Here is a 17,641-nt window from a genome sequence, read left to right on the forward strand (position 1 = left end):
ACTGTTACGTATTGTAACTGTTCATTTTATCTGGTGTTAATTTTTACTGTTAGATCAGTTTCGATTATTAATTTTGACTATTATCCCGCCGTGCTCCGATGAGTGTCACGTGACGCGTACTTTCAGCGCGGTCTTACTCGAATCTTGAATGCGTTTCATGTAAATTTAACGAGTGACAATGAAAATTAAAAGTGTAGTACTTCCTTTAACTGTATTTCCAGCGTTCAGTTATATTAGCGATACAAATTAAAATTCAACATGTACACGCTAAAAATATAAATCCTGAAAAAACCGTGGAACCTAGTATCAGTGAAATGCAAAGAAACCCGTACGAGTGGCATATAAAATAAAGTGTTAAAATTTTAAACCGGTGAAACTGACATTTAGTATCTGGTTGTAAAAAATTTGAAGAATTGAACTTTGAACTTTTCTATCGCCAAAACAGTGGGATCACTGTTAAATAATTTATGAAGGCGAATAATTTTGAAATTGACTGGATAAAAATATTCCATAATTTTTTACTGGGAGTGACAACTTTATAAGAAATTTTTGAAGAATAGTTATTTAGATGAAAATTGATACAGTTTACGTGTCCTTCATCTAAAACCTTTCAGAACAATTTGCATACAACTAGAATATCTCCAGAATTGCACAGAATTGCATGCATAGTTTAGCATTAATGCATAAAAGGTAGTTGGCAAAATTTCGATGCACATATCAGTAGCTCAATAGCGTTCCTCGAGCAACTAAACAAGATTGATGTAAACATTAATATTATGTAATATCCGCGTTTCAACGCGTAATTATGTTGCATAAACATTTGCGTGCGTATTACATGTTTATGTATGTTAATTCAAATGTTTGAATTAATAGTCAAATATAAATTAATGTGAACTGATTAAAGTAAGTGGCAAATGTGCACTGTTAAAACATTTCGAAAATTACGAATGTTATTTTGAAAATTTCCTAATTCTAAAATTACCAAATTCCTAAATCCCCAATTCTAAAATTCCACATATCCTTGAAACCTCAATTCAAAAATTCCCCAGCTCTAAAATTCCCCATATACCAAATTAACGTATACCAAAATTTCCCAATTCCAAAATTCCCCATATTCCAAAATTCCCCATATTCCAAAATTCCCCAAATCCTCAAAATCCCCAATACCAATATTCCCCAAATCCAATTCCCCAATTCCAAAATTCCCCAGATCCGAAATTCCCCAGATTCCAAAATTCCCTAGATCAAAAATTCCCCAAATTCCAAATTCCCTAAATTCGAAAATTCCCTAAATTCCAAATTTCCCAAATTCCAAAATTCCCCAAATCCCAAATTCCCCAGATCCAAAATTCCCCAATTCCAAAATTCCCCAAATCCGAAATTCCCCAATTCCAAAATTCCCCAAATCCAAAATTCCCCAAATCCACAATTCCCCAATACCTAAATTCCCCAGATTCAAAAATTCCCCAGATCACAAATTCCCCAATTCCAAAATTCCCCAAATTTCAAAATGCCCCAGATCCAAAATTCCCCAGATCCAAAATTCCCCAATTCCAAAATTCCCCAAATCCGAAATTCCCCAATTCCAAAATTCCCCAAATCCAAAATTCCCTAAATTCAAAATTCCCCAAATCCAAAATTCCCTAAATTCAAAACTCCCCAAATCCAAAATTCCCCAGATTCAAAATTCCCCAAATCCAAGATTACCAAATTACCAAAGTATCAAGTTACTTATCGAATAATTTTAAAACAAAATAATAGAAAAGTTCTCGTGATAATCGTAAATGTTCGATAGCAATGGTTATAACGCAATATATTCCATCACAATCGTCATATGTTACTCTTCGAATCAGTTAATGATGATTGATCGATGGATGAACGATAAGAGGGTTTTGTCAGATCATTAATGCAATGGCACACCTTGTACACTACATTTATCCTCGGCGATAAATCACTTTTACTTCCTGATGGAGTGTTATATGATCCCCTTCGTTTCGTCGAATATAAAGCCGTACGTGTTTATGAATCAGCATTCATCTTATTCGGATGATTAAATCGTGAGGGGAGGATACGAACATATATTTGATTAACCGATATCGGGGAAACATTTCAAATATCTGACTCTTGCAATTAGAAATATTTACTTTTCGAATTTTATACGCTTTTTATTTCATGACACACCGTATGCGTCAGCTGCATATCTACCTCATGACGCACCTTGTGCGTCGATGTGGTGTATCTATATTTCATGACGCACCATATGCGTCAGATGTATATTTACTTCATGACGCACCTTGTGAGTCGATGTACTTCGTTTATATTTCATGACGCATCAGGTGCGTCAAGGCCTTATAAGGACGCACCATGTGTGTCAGGACTGTATACTTCACGACGCACCTTATGCGTCATGTATAGAGACTGTATACTTCACGACGCACCTTATGCGTCATGTATGGAGACTGTATACTTGACCTTGTGCGTCGAGACTGTACGCGTACTTGACGCAACTGATGCGTCGAGATTGTGCACATATGAAATTTTTTAGATTTAAACCATTTCGATACTTTAAGCGTTAAATTTGAAAGCTCGTAAACCGAAAGTAGTTTCTTGGTGAGAGACATGGGTAGCCGTTGCGAAGGGGTAAAAATTGATTCGAACGATAAGCAGAAAAATTGCAACGCGGTTTCGCGTGCATACGGGCCGATAAATCTTCGAATCTTGACGATAATAAAGTTTCCAGGGCGCGATTCGAAGGTTCCTCTTTTGTAACAGCCTTTATGCGTCCTAAGAGCTCGTATTTTACACCCTTTGTCCGCCTCGAGAACGCTCTTGTATGTCGCGGATTTTATCGCTTTCCTCCTCGCTAAACACCGACCAAGCAACACTGGAAGGTGTTTAAGAAAAGCGGCGAATCAGATTACGATTTATCGCCGCGGATGCGATGAATATAGCCCGGGGAAACCTGTGGAAACTCCACTTTTATCCCCGCGAATTAAAACCGCCTCCTGCTACTCGTCCTCTCGGTATTACTATCTTTAATTCGCTATATACCTTCCTACGCTTTCAACTTTTATAAGATAAAATACCGGATGAAGCTGAAATGTTTAATAAAAGCTGAGAGCCGAATGGAGAGCTCGGGCTTTCGGATTTAAAGGAATGTTGATATTAATTCGAAATAAGCTTGTACGTTTTATACAATTTACCTGCTCTTAATTTATTTTTTTTTTTAAATCTTAATTCAATGTAATTGAATTTTTAGTCGTACGAAGAGTATAGTAACCAAATTAGTGTGATTGTGAAATGTCCTCAGCGCACGTTCCTATCCGTTATTCTAATTTCTTCAGTTATTCCAGTCTTTATTAATTATTCCGAAGTATTGCATGTGTCAATATTTATTCTAAGACAGGTGCTACTTAGCATTCGAGTCAGACCTACGCCACTGAAGCAAAACAAACATTGCATTTATACAGAGTTGAAATATTTTTACGAGTTATTCAAGAGAACGGAGCTAGTAGTAAAGTGAAAAATAATCACTCGTTTATTCTTTCGCCTTCAATGGAGTGTTCAAGGTGACTTGACGTTAATGAACGTTAAATGTTACTTCATTCTTTGCCTTACCATCTTCTTAATCAGCAAAGACGGAAATTCTGCAATTTGGGAATTTGTGATTTAGGGATTTGGGGAATTTTGGATATGGGGAATTTTGTATTCGGGGACTTAGGAATTTGGGAAATTTTTAATCTAGGGAATTTTGGATTTGGGGAATTTTGCAAATTTGGGATTTGGGGAATTTTCAATCTGGGGAATTTGAAATTTGGGGAGTTTTGGATCTGGGGAATTTTGGATTTGGGGATTTAGGAATTTGGGAAATTTTTAATCTAGGGAATTTTGGATTTGGGGAATTTTGCGAATTTGGGATTTGGGGAATTTTCAATCTGGGGAGTTTGAAATTTGGGGAGTTTTGGATCTGGAGAATTTTGTATTTGGGGACTTAGGAATTTGGGAAATTTTTAATCTAGGGAATTTTGGATTTGGGGAATTTTGCGAATTTGGGATTTGGGGAATTTTCAATCTTGGGAGTTTGAAATTTGGGGAGTTTTGGATCTGGGGAATTTTGTATTTGGGGACTTAGGAATTTGGGAAATTTTTAATCTAGGGAATTTTGGATTTGGGGAATTTTGAATTTTGCGAATCTGGGATTTGGAGAATTTTCAATCTGGGGAGTTTGAAATTTGGGGAGTTTTGGATCTGGGGAATTTTGAATCGGGTTTTAGGGACTTGGAAATTTTTGAATGGGGAGTGGTGTGACCAATATTGCTACTGTCAAGAAAACGTATAGCGTTCATTTTTCGCGATATCTTTATCTCGCATTTTTCCGAAAGAGCGTTGAGAATGACTATTAGAAACACGTGTTAATTGTTGGTAGCTGCAGCGATAAACAGCCAATTCCAAGAATAAACTATTGGAATTACAGCTGTGTCATGTGTAGGGACGGCAGATATTTCGCATGGACGCTAATGGGAGTCGAAATTACAGGGGCGTTTACTCGACACGTTCTCGTCACAGACAGTTAACTGCAACGTTGCTGATGCTAACGTCGTTCCCCTTCAAAATGAAATATTATTCTTGCTCCGTCTTCGTTCACAACTTTCTCCGATGGAAGGTACAACCTGCTGTCATCTCGTTGCTTCCGTTTGTTCTTCCACTTCGAAAGCTTACAATCACACTGCCCTTACAAATTCACTCTCACAACATGTTGAGCTGGCTTTTCATGCAAAACGGGAATATTGGAAGTTATTTTTATCTTTCTTAGTTTGTGCTTTTAGATCAAAACTGGAACTTTGGGATTCTGGGGATTTTATAATTGAATTTTTAAATTGTCTATTCCAAAATTTACAGATCCAAAATTCCCCAAATTCCAAGTTCCCCAAATTCCAAAATTCCCCAAATTTCAAAATTTCCCAAATTCCAAAATTCCCCAAATTCCGAAATTCCCCAAATTTCAAAATTCCCCAAATTCCAAATTTCCCAAATTTCAAAATTCCCCAGATTCAAAATTCCCCAAATCCCAAATTACAAAATTCCCCAAATTCCAAATTTCCCAAATCCCCAAATTCCCCAGATTCAAAATTCCCCAAATACCAAATTCCAAATTTCCCAAATTCCCAAATTCCCCAAATTCCAAATTTCCCAAATTCCCAAATTCCCCAGATTCAAAATTCCCCAAATTCCCCAAATTCCAAATTCCCCCAATTCCAAATTTCCCAAATTCCAAATTTCCCAAATTCCAAAATTCCCCAAATTCCAAAATTCCCCAAATCCCAAATTCCCCAAATCCCAAATTCCCCAAATTACAAATTTCCCAAATTACAAATTTCCCAAATTACAAATTTCCCAAATCCCAAATTCCCCAAATCCCAAATTCCCCAAATCCCAAATTCCCCAAATCCCAAATTCCCCAAATCCCAAATTCCCCAAATCCCAAATTCCCCAAATCCCAAATTCCCCAAATCCCAAATTCCCCAAATCCCAAATTCCCCAAATCCCAAATTTCCCAAATCCCAAATCCCAAATCCCAAATTTCCCAAATCCAAAATATCCGAAATGAATTTCTCTTCGTTCGAAACGAAAGATCCAAATACAGTCGCCCTTTGACCAACGAAAGTAAAACTTTTCCCAAGGTATCAGTTTCGGCGGTGTGGTAAGTGGAGGATCGAACTACATCGCTTTGAACACGTTCCACATTTCATTGTCTACTCTGTTCAATGAACAACGAATTCTACCGAATGTAGGTAATTACCAAAGGAATTACAACCGCAGTGGGTTGAGTATCCGCAAACCGTTCGAGGTCGATTGTCGATTGCAAGAACTATAGGGATTCCATTCTCTTTCCCGTTCAGATCGATCTCCGTAGTTACGTCGTAAAAAACGTAACACGTTCAAGACGAGCTGCTACTCAATTTCTTCGATGCACTTTCATCGTCGTTTACCGCGATCGTTTTCGAACGTCTTCCGGGACGAACAGCCGCGGTCGAGGAATCGAATAAACTTTTAGCTTAACATTCTGATGAACAATGAAGCATCTATTTCATTCGGTCGAATTAGGTCGAGTACTTTTATTGGACATTTCGCTCGGTAAACTACCCGATTCAATGGGAATTCAGATATTCGGATAGCCGATTCTGAACAGTCTTACTATTTCCAACGTTTTATTAACTTTCGAAGTTTTTCATTTTACGTACGGACATTTTCGTCATCTAGGAATTTAGACACACCTGGTGCGTCAAGTATGTATACGACCTCGACTCACCAGATGCGTCGTCCTGTTTACATACGTATAATGTTGACGCACAAGGTGTGTCATCAAGTATGTACACAATTCTGAAGTAAGTGCGTCATCAAGTATACAGTATTGACACATATGGTGCGTCATGGGATGCACATACATGACGCATAAGGTGCGTCATCAATTATACAGTTTTAACACATATGGTGCGTCATGAGGTGCACATACATGACGCATATGGTGCGTCATCAAGTATACAGTCTCGACACACATGGTGCGTCATGAAGTGAATATACATCTGACGCATAAGGTGCGTCACTAAGTATACACACAATTTCGACATACAAAAAGCAATTAAATAAGTGACTCTTGATTAATTATCGCTATACAAGCATGTACTAACTTATTTCCGAAATTTCTGTTACAGTTAAAGCACACAAATACTGCGAATCGAACGGTAGTTGGTTTCGGCACCCAGAATCGGGTCAAGTTTGGAGCAATTACACGACCTGCGTCAATTTAAAGGATCTCAGCGTGAGTAAATAAACCGAGTACCCCGATACTTTGATATTTCACCCCGCGGTCGTTTTACATTTTAAGCGAATCATTCGAACGACCGTAATTTCCTACCTAATCGAAAAATAACTTTGCACCTGCTTTCGTTAGGCACAATAAATATTATCGCAACGGTGGCAGCGTTATATGTCGAAATAAATGGTCGCGAATAGAGGGAGGTTAAAATAGAAACGCGTTTCGCGCGAAAAGGAAGACACTTTGATAAAGTCGTAGCTGTCACGGGTGATAAGATCACGAACGAGGTCCTGTCGTTTCTTCGGCGACGTTGAATTGCAGTAAAGGGATGAAGGATCATTCTCATGATAGTAATGTGATTTGAATGGATGAGTAAGATCCGGGTTCAAGCAGGACGACGGTGTAGAGGTTGAAAGGAATACGTGCCGGGTTAACAGAAGTATATGTATCTGTATAGGTACGTGATAACAAAAAAGATGATGGAAATGCAACGAACGCGAGATGAGATATGAGATCAGGTGTCGCTGCGAAATTAAACTTGTGATAGACTCTTGTCAAAATTTAGAACTTTGCAATTCTGCAATTTTAGAATTAAAATTTTGGATTTAGACGGTGGGGAATTTCGGATTTGGGAAATTTGTTAGTGGGGTTTCGGGATTTGGCGAATTCTGAATTTAGGCAATTTTGAATTTGGGAATTTAGGGAATTTTGCATTGGAGATTTAAGAATTTCGGGAATTTATAGATTTGGGGAATTTTTGATCTAGGGAATTTTGAATCTAGGGAATTTTAGATTTGGGGAATTTCGAACTTGAGGATTTGGGAATTTAGGGAATTAACGTATTGGAGAATTTCGAATCTAGGGAATTTTGGATCTGGGGAATTTTGAACATAGGAAATTTGGGACTTGGGGAATTTTGAATTTAGGGAATTTAGGTAATCGGGAATTTATGGATTTGGGGAATTTTGGATCTGGGGAATTTGGGATTTGGAGAATTTTGAACCTAGGGAATTTTGGATTAGGAGAATTTTGAACCTAGGGAATTCTGGATTAGGAGAATTTTGAATTTAGAGAATTTGGGCATTGGGAATTTAGGGATTTGGGGAATTTTTGGTCTAGGGAATTTTGAATCTAGGGAATTTTTTATTTAGGAAATTTTAAATTTGGGGATTTAGGAATTTAGTAAATGTTGGATTTGGGGAATTTTGAATTTGTAAAATTTTGGAATTGGGGATCTAGGGATTTTTGGGGAATTGTGCAATTGGCAATTTAGCTATATGAAAATTGTCGTACTTCTCAAATCTTCACCTCTGTATTTGCAAAAATTCAAAAATATAAAAATTGCATATCTATAACTTTCAGAACTTAGAATAAAAAAATCCTGAAGTTTGTACCCATAAAGAATCTACAAAAAAATGAAATTTAGTATTAAATATAAAGCATTCTTAAGCTAGCGTAAAAAAAGCTTATTATTATTAGGAATGTGAAGAATTAGGAAAAGGCGAATTGTAACAGTTTCCACCCTTATTCTCATATCCCGTTATTATGCAAGTACGTGCACTACATTGAAATGTAACGTTAACGAAATATTATCGTGGAACTTGCTCGCGGCTATTAATGTTAAGAAGTTTCATTTTGTCCCAGCAATTTTATTCGCTTCGAATACCCCAATTACAATTTATATATTGTTCGCATCATTCTTTCTGTCCCGTACGATATATATTGGAGGTCTGCATTCTGCAACTAATAAATACAGATTAAACAAACTATCGTTCTCTGTCCCGATTCTTCCGTTTTGCGCTTTTCCCCAAAATATATCGCTTTCCTAGCAATTTTAATATCACCCGGTGCAATTTATGCGTGGACAATAACTAACGTGCGACGTCCAACATTTCCACTTACAATTTTCTTTTTTTTTTTTTGGAAATTTTGCAATTTTGTAGTTTAATGTTTTCCTATTAATAGTTTGAATATTTCCGTGCTTAAGAATTTGAGATATTTGAGACTCTGAGATTCGAAGACGTTGAAACAATATTGGGATTGAAAGACAAATCCTTAAAAACGAATAAGGGGCTTTAAGATACGAAAAGAGTACTTGCGGTAATTCGACCTAATTCTCTGCTTGATTTCCTGGTAACGCGGCTGAACAATATGCGTGCACTCCTGAATTGAATCAAGGACCCTCTATCTCAACGATTACTCGATGTTTCGAAAATTCCTGCTACACGATTCTATTCGTAATTTCATCCATTTATTTCGCGTTCCATTTATACGTCAACGAATTACTATAATATAAAACCTACTAGAGTTAATACTTTTATAAATTTATATAATTATCTAGTACATCTGTACACTTGTACAATTATCTAATACATCCATACACTTGTATCATTACCTAATATTTTATATTCCATCCCAAATCCCAAATTCCCCAAATTCCAAAATTTCCCAGATCCGAAATTCCCCAGATCCAAAATTCCCCAAATCCCAAATTCCCCAAATCCCAAATTCCCCAAATTCCAAATTTCCCAAATTCCAAATTCCCCCAATTCCAAAATTCCCCTGACCCAAAATTCCCAAAATCCCTAAATTCCAAAATTCCCCAAATCTCAAATTCCCCAAATTCCAAAATTCCCCAAATTCCAAAATTCACCAAATTCCAAATTTTCCAAATTCCAAATTCCCCAATTCCAAAATTCCCAAGTTCCAAAATTCCCCAAATCTCAAATTCTCCAAATTTCAAAATTCACCAAATTCCAAAATTCACCAAATTCCAAAATTCACCAAATTCCAAATTTTCCAAATTCCAAATTCCCCAAATTCCAAAATTCCCCAAATTTCAAAATTCCCCAAATTTCAAAATTCCCCAAATTCCAAAATTCCCCAAATTCCAAATTTCCCAAATTCCCAAATTCCCCAGATTCAAAATTCCCCAAATCCCAAATTTCCCAAATTCCCCAAATTCCAAAATTCCCCAGATTCAAAATTCCCCAGATTCCAAATTTCCCAAATTCCAAAATTCCCCAGATTCAAAATTTCCCAAATTCCAAATTTCCCAAATTCCAAAATTCCCCAAATTCCAAATTTCCCAAATTCTAAAATTCCCCAAATTCCAAAATTCCCCAGATCCAAAATTCCCAAATCCAAAATTCCCCAAATCCAAAATTCCCTAGATTAAAAATTTCCCAAATTCCTAAGTACCCGAAATGAATTTCTCTTCGTTCTATAATGTATAATCAATAAATTCCATGTATCAATATTTTAATATATTATCTGTATCTTATATTTTCACTACACCAACATTATGCACGTCTTCATTTTCATTCCTTGTCACCCAGATTTCTCAACATCTGCCGGATTTTTCTGCTCTTCAGCACGGTTTCTATTAAAGGAATTAATTTTGATTCCAGTGGCAGCAAGGAATAAATGGAATATATGAAGCAGGATACGCGATATCATTGGTTGCACTGGTGCTCTCGTTAGGTATTCTGACGTACTTCCGGTAAGTCGATGACAGACAGATCAGCTTCGTTTCTTTTTTTCCCTTGGAAAAATAAAGCTCGAGAGAGCAGTGAAATCGATCTCGGTTCAATTTGGGATTCAGTTCTCGGAATTTATACGCTGGCGAGGTAAACAGACGAAAAGTTTACCTCTTGCATAACTTAGAGCGCATCTTTCACTCGGAATAACATGTTGTTTAAAGTTTCAATCCATTTGCAGTTCTATTTTGCACGCTCTATGCTTTTCAATCACTTTTCCATGTTAAGTCTGTTAGCAATTCATTTATACTGAAATTGTTAATAAATTACAGTATAGAATGTTATGTTGTTACAAAATAATTAATATTAACATCCTAGTTATTGCACGAGTCTCTTTTACATTTTTAATTTTATGTACGCGTTTGCAGTATTTCCGCGCATTTTGAAAACTGCACATTTCGCGCCATCTGGCAGTGCGCGGTAAAATTTCACTTTTCCATAAAATAAGCGATCTTTATTCCTTCGAGAGTAAATTTTCTCTGTATTTCTAATAATTCGATCACATTCTGTACTAGAAAAGCAAGAAAGTTACAAGTTTTGTGAAAAAGATCCTTCGATCTTATTGGTGTCATCGATCGCAAGATGGCGGCGTAGGTCAGTTCCCACCGCGCGAAATTTCAAACCAGTCAAATACGAAGATCACGTTTTACCAAATTCATTTGTTACTGTGACACACTATTCCTATATAAGTATTACAAGAATATTGATACTAAATTAAATATTTTAATAAAAAATTGAAGAAAGTTTAATTAAAAATTTTGCTAAGTAACTTGAAAAAATAGGTCGATCGATCTGTTCCTGTTACGTAAGGAATCTTAGTTAATCGTTCGTGATCAAAACTAGTTTCAACTGATTATCACAGGGCTTAAATTGGATCTAAGAGGTATGTTAGAACGGAAGTTCACGTTCTCAAGATTTACGTGCTACGACGGTTATTTATATCTAAAGTACTTTCAGAATTGTGAACATTACCTTTATCTATCTCTTTAATGACTAGTAATTACACTAATTTATTATCCTCCTTTAATTACAATTTATTCAACCCTATCTTTTGTACTTTCTTAAGACGTTATAAATCAATAATATTCATTATATAATTTTTGTTTAAAAAAATAAATAAAAGTATATTTGAAAGAATGTAATTTAACATGAAAATATCTTAGGGCTATTTAAGTATCATATTAGACGTAAAATGTAGACTTCCACCATATTTTATCGTCCTTTTTTTCGCAGCTCGCTAAGATGCGCGAGGACCACTCTTCATATGAACCTTTTCGCCTCGTTCGCCGTAAACAACGCTCTTTGGCTTGTTTGGTATAGGTGCATCGTAGCGAATACGGATTTACTGTTAAACAATGGGGTACGTATGAAACTCTGCTTCCGTGTTTACACTTTAGTCACCACTTGACCCAGTAACTCACATATGAGTCCACCTATATGAAATATCAGAGCGTTTCTCTTACCACTACATGTGACACGTCGTTAAATTTAAAAAAAGACATTTATATCTTATTTTTTATCTTTAATTCGAGCAATTATCAGACGTTTGCGTCAAAACAAATTTTGATCGATTTTCAGATAACCTGTCGTCTTCTGCACATAGTCCTGCACTATTTCCTGCTGACTAATTACTCGTGGATGTTGTGCGAGGGATTTTACCTACATACGCTTCTTGTCAGTGCATTTACTAGCGAGCACAGATTAGTAAAATGGTTGATGGGTCTCGGTTGGCCGGCACCGGCTATTATTGTTACGATTTATACTTGTCTGAGGGCTACCAGTGACGATCCCACCGATACCGAACAGTAAGTTTGCTTTCATTTCAATGATAATAAAATAAAATAGCAAAGTAAGTTTTCTTTTTAACGTCTTCCTCATCTAAACGATGATCAAACAGAATTTTGGAAATTTTTTAATTGGGGATTTTTGGGATTTGGCAAATTTCGAATTGGACATTTAGGGATTTGGGGAATTCTGGATCTGGGGAATTTTGGGATTTGGTGATTCAGGGATTTGGAGAATTTTGGATTTAGGGAATTTTGGAATTTGGAGAATTTTGAAATTTTGAGAATTTTGGAATTTTTTGAAATTTTGGATTTGGTCATTTTGGAATTTAGGAAATTTTGGATTTGGGAATTTTGGAATTTGGGGAATTTTGGAATCGGGGAATTTTGGATCTGGGGAATTTTGGAATTTAACCCTTTTAGTACCGGGCGAAAAACAGGTGTCTACGCGACAATAACCGGCTGAATTTCACCGTTTTACTAGGGTTGGGGAAAATGCTCATAAAAACCAAACCAATAATAATATTTACATGATTCAAAAAGCAGTAGGATGACAAAATAGCGAACAAAACATTGACACTAGTTTTTTCTATATTCATTGAAAATTATATAAATGGCAAAGGGATAAACAATTATTAAAAAAAGTAAAAGTTGAGTTCTCTCGTACAAAACATATTTGCACATACAAAAAGTCGTCTTTTCATCATAATTTTATATAGACTATTTATTACAAAGTATATACTTTGCATTTCCGATATATTTTGTGACAAGATAAATAATATTACATAACAAAAACAAAAATTAAGTCGAAGATACATGGTTGACAAAATTATGTTTTCATAGATATGTTTGTGCTATAATTTTGCATAATACTTCATTATTATTTTTAATTCTCTCGTAATGAAATTAGACCATTTATAACGTATTATAAAATTATTTTGAGATAGAGTTCTCCCGCAATGCGAATAGTAAGGTGCTACGAGGAGCGGGCCGATATATCGGCTCTGGCACTTCTCGCCAGTGCAGCAAGAGCCGATATATCGGCTCCCGGCACTAAAAGGGTTAAGGAATTTAGGGAATTTTGGAATTTGGGGAATTTTGGAATTGGGGAATTTTGGATCTGGGGAATTCTGGATTTGGGAAATTTGGAATTTAGGGAATTTTGGGATTTGGGGAATTTTGGAATTGGGGAATTCTGAATTTGGGGAATTTTGGGATTTCGGTAATTTGGGATCTGGGGAATTTTGGAAGTGGGGAATTCTGAATTTGGGAAATTTGGAATTTAGGGAATTTTGGAATTTGGGGAATTTTGGGATTTGGGGAATTTGGGATCTGGGGAATTTTGGAATTGAGGAATTTTGGAATTGGGGAATTTTGGAATTGGCGAATTTGGGATTTGGGGAATTTTGGAATTGGTGAATTCTGAATTTGGGGAATTTTGGAATTGGTGAATTCTGAATTTGGGGAATTTTGGGATTTGGGAATTTGGGATCTGGAGAGTTTTGGAATTAGGGAAATTCTGAAATTGGCAATATAGAGATTTGAGGAATTTTGGATCTTGAGAATTTTGTATCTAGGGAATTTTTGAATTAGAAATTCAGAAATTTGAGAAATGAAAATGTTAGAATTCGTAACGTATCATATTAGCGGCTAATAAACTATATCATTTATACCTCAATTTTAAAAGCATAAAAAATTCTAAAGATTTATAGTAGTCCAATAGCCAGGATCTGTATATTTAATAATATAAAGATTTTATAAAAATAAGAGCGAATTTCGGAACACGGTATCGTAAAAGCGGCACGGGGTCAGGTATGGAAATGAAGCCAATCGAATTAGAGTCATTTGCCCCGAAATCTGTAATGAACAAAGAGATTCGACCGTGTCGGATTAATGAACTCGGCTATATGCCCGCCCACGTTCAGATCCTCTCAATATCTGGCCGATATTCATAATGGAAGTTGAAGTTTCGGGTTTGACGTAGCGATGAATATTGATGTTCTTTGTGGTAGTTGAGACTTTCGGGGACTTTACGTAGCTTGGAAAATTAGAAAATGAAAAATCACTATTGGAAAGTATAATCGTTAATTTGATATTTTTGTAAAAAAAAATGGGAAAGCAAAATTGTCAAAGAAATTATGAAGTTTTGTAGCATTTAACGCGAACGGTAATTACAGGTGTTGGATCAACGAAGGTAATTACATGAGCGTGCTAGTTTACCCCGTGTGCGTTTCCACCCTGTTGAATCTGTTGTTTCTCTTCAACATCGTCCGTGTTTTATTGATGAAGCTCCGAGCTGGTCCCGCGATTGGTACACAGCCTTCGAGGTCCATGCGTCAAGCTTTTCGGTAATTAATATCACTAAATTAACAAGTATTTTAAGTACTTAATACTCTAACTTTACTCAAATTCATATCTTCTATAAAACTGCATTTTTAGATAGAAGTACACTTGCTATAATTTTATTATTAACATTAATTTCACTTGTAGAATCTCTATAATATTGCTGTTAAATATAGTAATTCTAACAAAAATTCTCTAACAGGGTACTAGAAATTGGTACCGGCATATTTCAACTTAACGCTTTACCTTTCTCGCTAGAGCAACGCTACTCCTTGTACCTCTATTGGGTCTGCACTATCTCGTCATCCCCTTTAGACCGCCAAAAGACCACCCCTGGGAACAATTTTACGAGGTTCTTTCCGCTATAACGGCCTCCTTTCAGGTAAACCGTACTTCTTTTTCTGAAACTTTTCACCCGTCATCAAATATAATTAGTATGCTTTAAAATAATCTTTCCAAAGTGGTACATGGTTACTGTAACATGGTTTACTAAATTTTATTATCAAACATTAAATAAAGAATAAAAGAAAATCTCAAATAAAATTTCACTGATAAAATTAACTTAGAATAATCATTATAATAACTTAAACTGCAACTGATTCCGCCATTTTGTTTTTTCACAGGGTCTTTGCGTGGCCATCTTGTTCTGTTTCTGTAACGGCGAGGTAAGTTCATACTTTTTACTAATTTCATCTTGAAATCAAGATGAAAGTTTAATAGATTTGTTTTTATTAACGAAGGTTGTTTTTTTTGTAGGTGATAGCACAATTCAAGAGGAAATGGGAAGGAACAGCTCTTCTGAGGAATCGAGCCAATTCTTGCACAGCGACGACCGTCTCGGTACGAATTCACAGGATATTTCAGACTTTGCAAGTGGAAAATTCTGGGACTCAAGAATTTAGGAATTCTTGTAGGACTTAATTTGGGGATTTGAAAGTTTAGATATTTGGGGATTTGGATGATTGATAGTGCAAGGACTAATAACTTCGTCAAATTATAGATTTACTATGTTCTTGGTGTTCTTGTTCTTGTTCATGCTGTACGCTGTACTTTAGCTTCACCATAACACATCATTGCTTTATCGTACTAACTTCTAGCTTCATATATTGTTTTATTATAACTAATCTTTCTATGGTATATATCATATCATTACTGTACATCTAACCATGTGCTTACCTTTCCATAATACAATTTATAACATAATCCTTAGACAGCTAAAAATCCTCAAGTCTCTGCAAATTTCTAGACCCCCAAATGATTCCCATATCTGTAAACATCCAAATCTACCTCACATTTGCAAAATCACCTACAGTACAAACTCCTAAATTACCTAAACAGCAAGTCCCAATATCTAGAACTTCCTACACAAATGTTCAGTTTCCCAAAAGCACCTGTCTAAATATAAGTTAGGTTAACCATCTCTGTAACACCGCTATACCTAATGTACATATTCCCGCCTTTGCAAATATCCACGCTATGTGTAGAATCGCATAACCGCACGACAGGTCAATGGCGCGATGCGGACCGCCATTCAAAGGTAGAGAAATTACTAACACGATCCCTAACTGTACAGCACCACCTGCTCAACCGTGTGTTAACAGCTAACGGGTTGTCCGTGTCGTGCCAATGGCAACGTGCCCGAGTCAAGTCCATTGTGGGACCTTGACTGTTTCAGTTTATCCGCTCGACCGCAGGTCCGATGGCGGGAGAGGAGAAGGTATGACTGCCGTCAATCGTCGCCGGAAGTGCTAGACGAGAAACACGTGGACGTGCAATTGGTCGATCCTTGTCCCGTGGCCAATAATCTCAACAATCGTGCCAGATTACTGATCCAGTCGAACGAGGCGGAGAACTGCGAGCAGACGCGGTGTTGATAAGTTTGGAACATCAGAAGTGCAGGGATTATGGGGAAACTGGTACGAACTGGAAGAGATAAGAGCGTCGAGAGGGGAGAGGATCAGGCTTTCTTTTTGACAGAATTAATGACAGGTTAAAGATCTGATCTCTGTCCGCCACGAGTTGAAGATGAATGATCGTTTTTTAATGAGCTGCGTGGAAAGTGTGATATAGAGTATGCGAAAGTAATGGCTATAGTTTGTGAAGAGTTGTGGGAAGCTTTGGAAATTTGGAAGTCTTCTAGTTGTATATGAGAATTTATGAATTTGTGAATTTAAAAATTTTGACATAGGTGTATGGACACCTTAAAAAATTCTAGTTGCTTCAATAATTATGATTGTAAATTGATATTGTAAAAGTCCAATTTGATGAAAAAATTATCACAGTACTTAACTGTCTTATATGCATACAAAGTTCAAGTTGTATAAAATAAAAGTTATAGTTACCGAATGCTAAATTTTGTGGCATATGCCATTACTTTTGCATACGCTTAAATTCTATAGTATTTATTACAGTTGCAAAGCTAGTAGTTCAAAAAGTAATTTGTTAATTTTATTTGTTTGACACCGGTCTAAATAAATTTTGTAATTTTGTTAAATGTTTGAAAATAGCATTGCAAATAGTTAAGAGGATTTTAAAGTATGTTTGTACATTATAATGTAATATATTATTAAGTGTATTATATGCGTGTGTTATGTTAAGTTTGTATATTAATAATGAAATGTTGCAGAATCAAATTTATAAAAGAATAATATTTTATTTCAGTGAATAAAATTGAAGCTGAAAAATTGTATATAAATCTTTGAACTCGCGAATTTTCAAGTATTTTTTAAGCAGAAATTCGAACGAAAAACAAACTGTTATTACAAGTATATCCTTGCGTGTGTACATTTCATTGTTAAAGTCTATATGATCGTTGTTTCCGCTCGTAGAGTTAGGATTTGCCGGGAGTGTAGTTTGAAACTTCGCGAAAGAAAATCTGTTGTACAAACAGATTGTTTCCTACTTCGTACAACCAATCTGTATAACAAACATTCATCTTGCTGCTGTCTCTTAAAAAGAAAAATTTCGTAGATATATTCCGAACATCGATAGATAACGAAAAATTATATTATAAAATGTATGCAACAGTTGACGAAACTATGGATTATCTTTTACACGAAATTTTATTGTACCGTTTTACAAAATAAACTCAAACTAGTAAAAATAATATTTTCCTCCGTCCAGTGACTTCTTTTTAGATGGGTTTCATTAAACTGTAT

The 17,641-nt window shown here is 35.8% G+C and overlaps 1 protein-coding gene and 1 long non-coding RNA gene across 10 annotated transcripts in view; one reads left to right on the plus strand and one right to left on the minus strand.

The window, feature by feature from the left end:
• Dh31-R (Diuretic hormone 31 Receptor) overlaps positions 1 to 17,589 on the plus strand; it is a 104,081-nt gene extending 86,492 nt beyond the window's left edge. For 4 of the 6 annotated variants that reach the window (XM_012279108.2, XM_012279103.2, XM_076537218.1 and 1 more), the window contains 9 exons: positions 6,714 to 6,820; positions 10,228 to 10,319; positions 11,590 to 11,716; positions 11,935 to 12,161; positions 14,318 to 14,488; positions 14,742 to 14,865; positions 15,107 to 15,148; positions 15,240 to 15,323; positions 16,178 to 17,589. In XM_012279108.2, the coding sequence (XP_012134498.2) occupies positions 6,714 to 6,820; positions 10,228 to 10,319; positions 11,590 to 11,716; positions 11,935 to 12,161; positions 14,318 to 14,488; positions 14,742 to 14,865; positions 15,107 to 15,148; positions 15,240 to 15,323; positions 16,178 to 16,357 (1,154 nt within the window). In that variant the 3' untranslated portion in view covers positions 16,358 to 17,589. Of the gene's footprint in view, positions 1 to 6,713; positions 6,821 to 10,227; positions 10,320 to 11,589; positions 11,717 to 11,934; positions 12,162 to 14,317; positions 14,489 to 14,741; positions 14,866 to 15,106; positions 15,149 to 15,239; positions 15,324 to 16,158 lie in introns of all 6 variants that reach the window. The other 2 variants (XM_012279109.2, XM_012279110.2) reach the window with 2 other exon arrangements.
• LOC143265391 (uncharacterized) lies at positions 12,133 to 16,165 on the minus strand. 4 transcript variants are annotated; one of them, XR_013039888.1, is made up of 4 exons: positions 15,660 to 16,165; positions 14,730 to 14,890; positions 14,361 to 14,481; positions 12,133 to 13,997 (listed from the first exon to the last, which is right to left on the minus strand). It is a non-coding gene; the product is annotated as an uncharacterized LOC143265391 (long non-coding RNA). The 4 variants fall into 4 exon arrangements; XR_013039887.1 differs by lacking the exon at positions 12,133 to 13,997 and adding an exon at positions 14,004 to 14,178; XR_013039889.1 differs by lacking the exon at positions 12,133 to 13,997 and adding an exon at positions 14,004 to 14,178 and having other exon boundaries at positions 14,361 to 14,501.
• Positions 17,590 to 17,641: the final 52 nt, after the last annotated feature.

The sequence above is a fragment of the Megachile rotundata genome, chromosome 11 (assembly GCF_050947335.1).
Source record: "Megachile rotundata isolate GNS110a chromosome 11, iyMegRotu1, whole genome shotgun sequence".
Classification (NCBI taxonomy): Eukaryota; Metazoa; Arthropoda; class Insecta; order Hymenoptera; family Megachilidae; genus Megachile; species Megachile rotundata.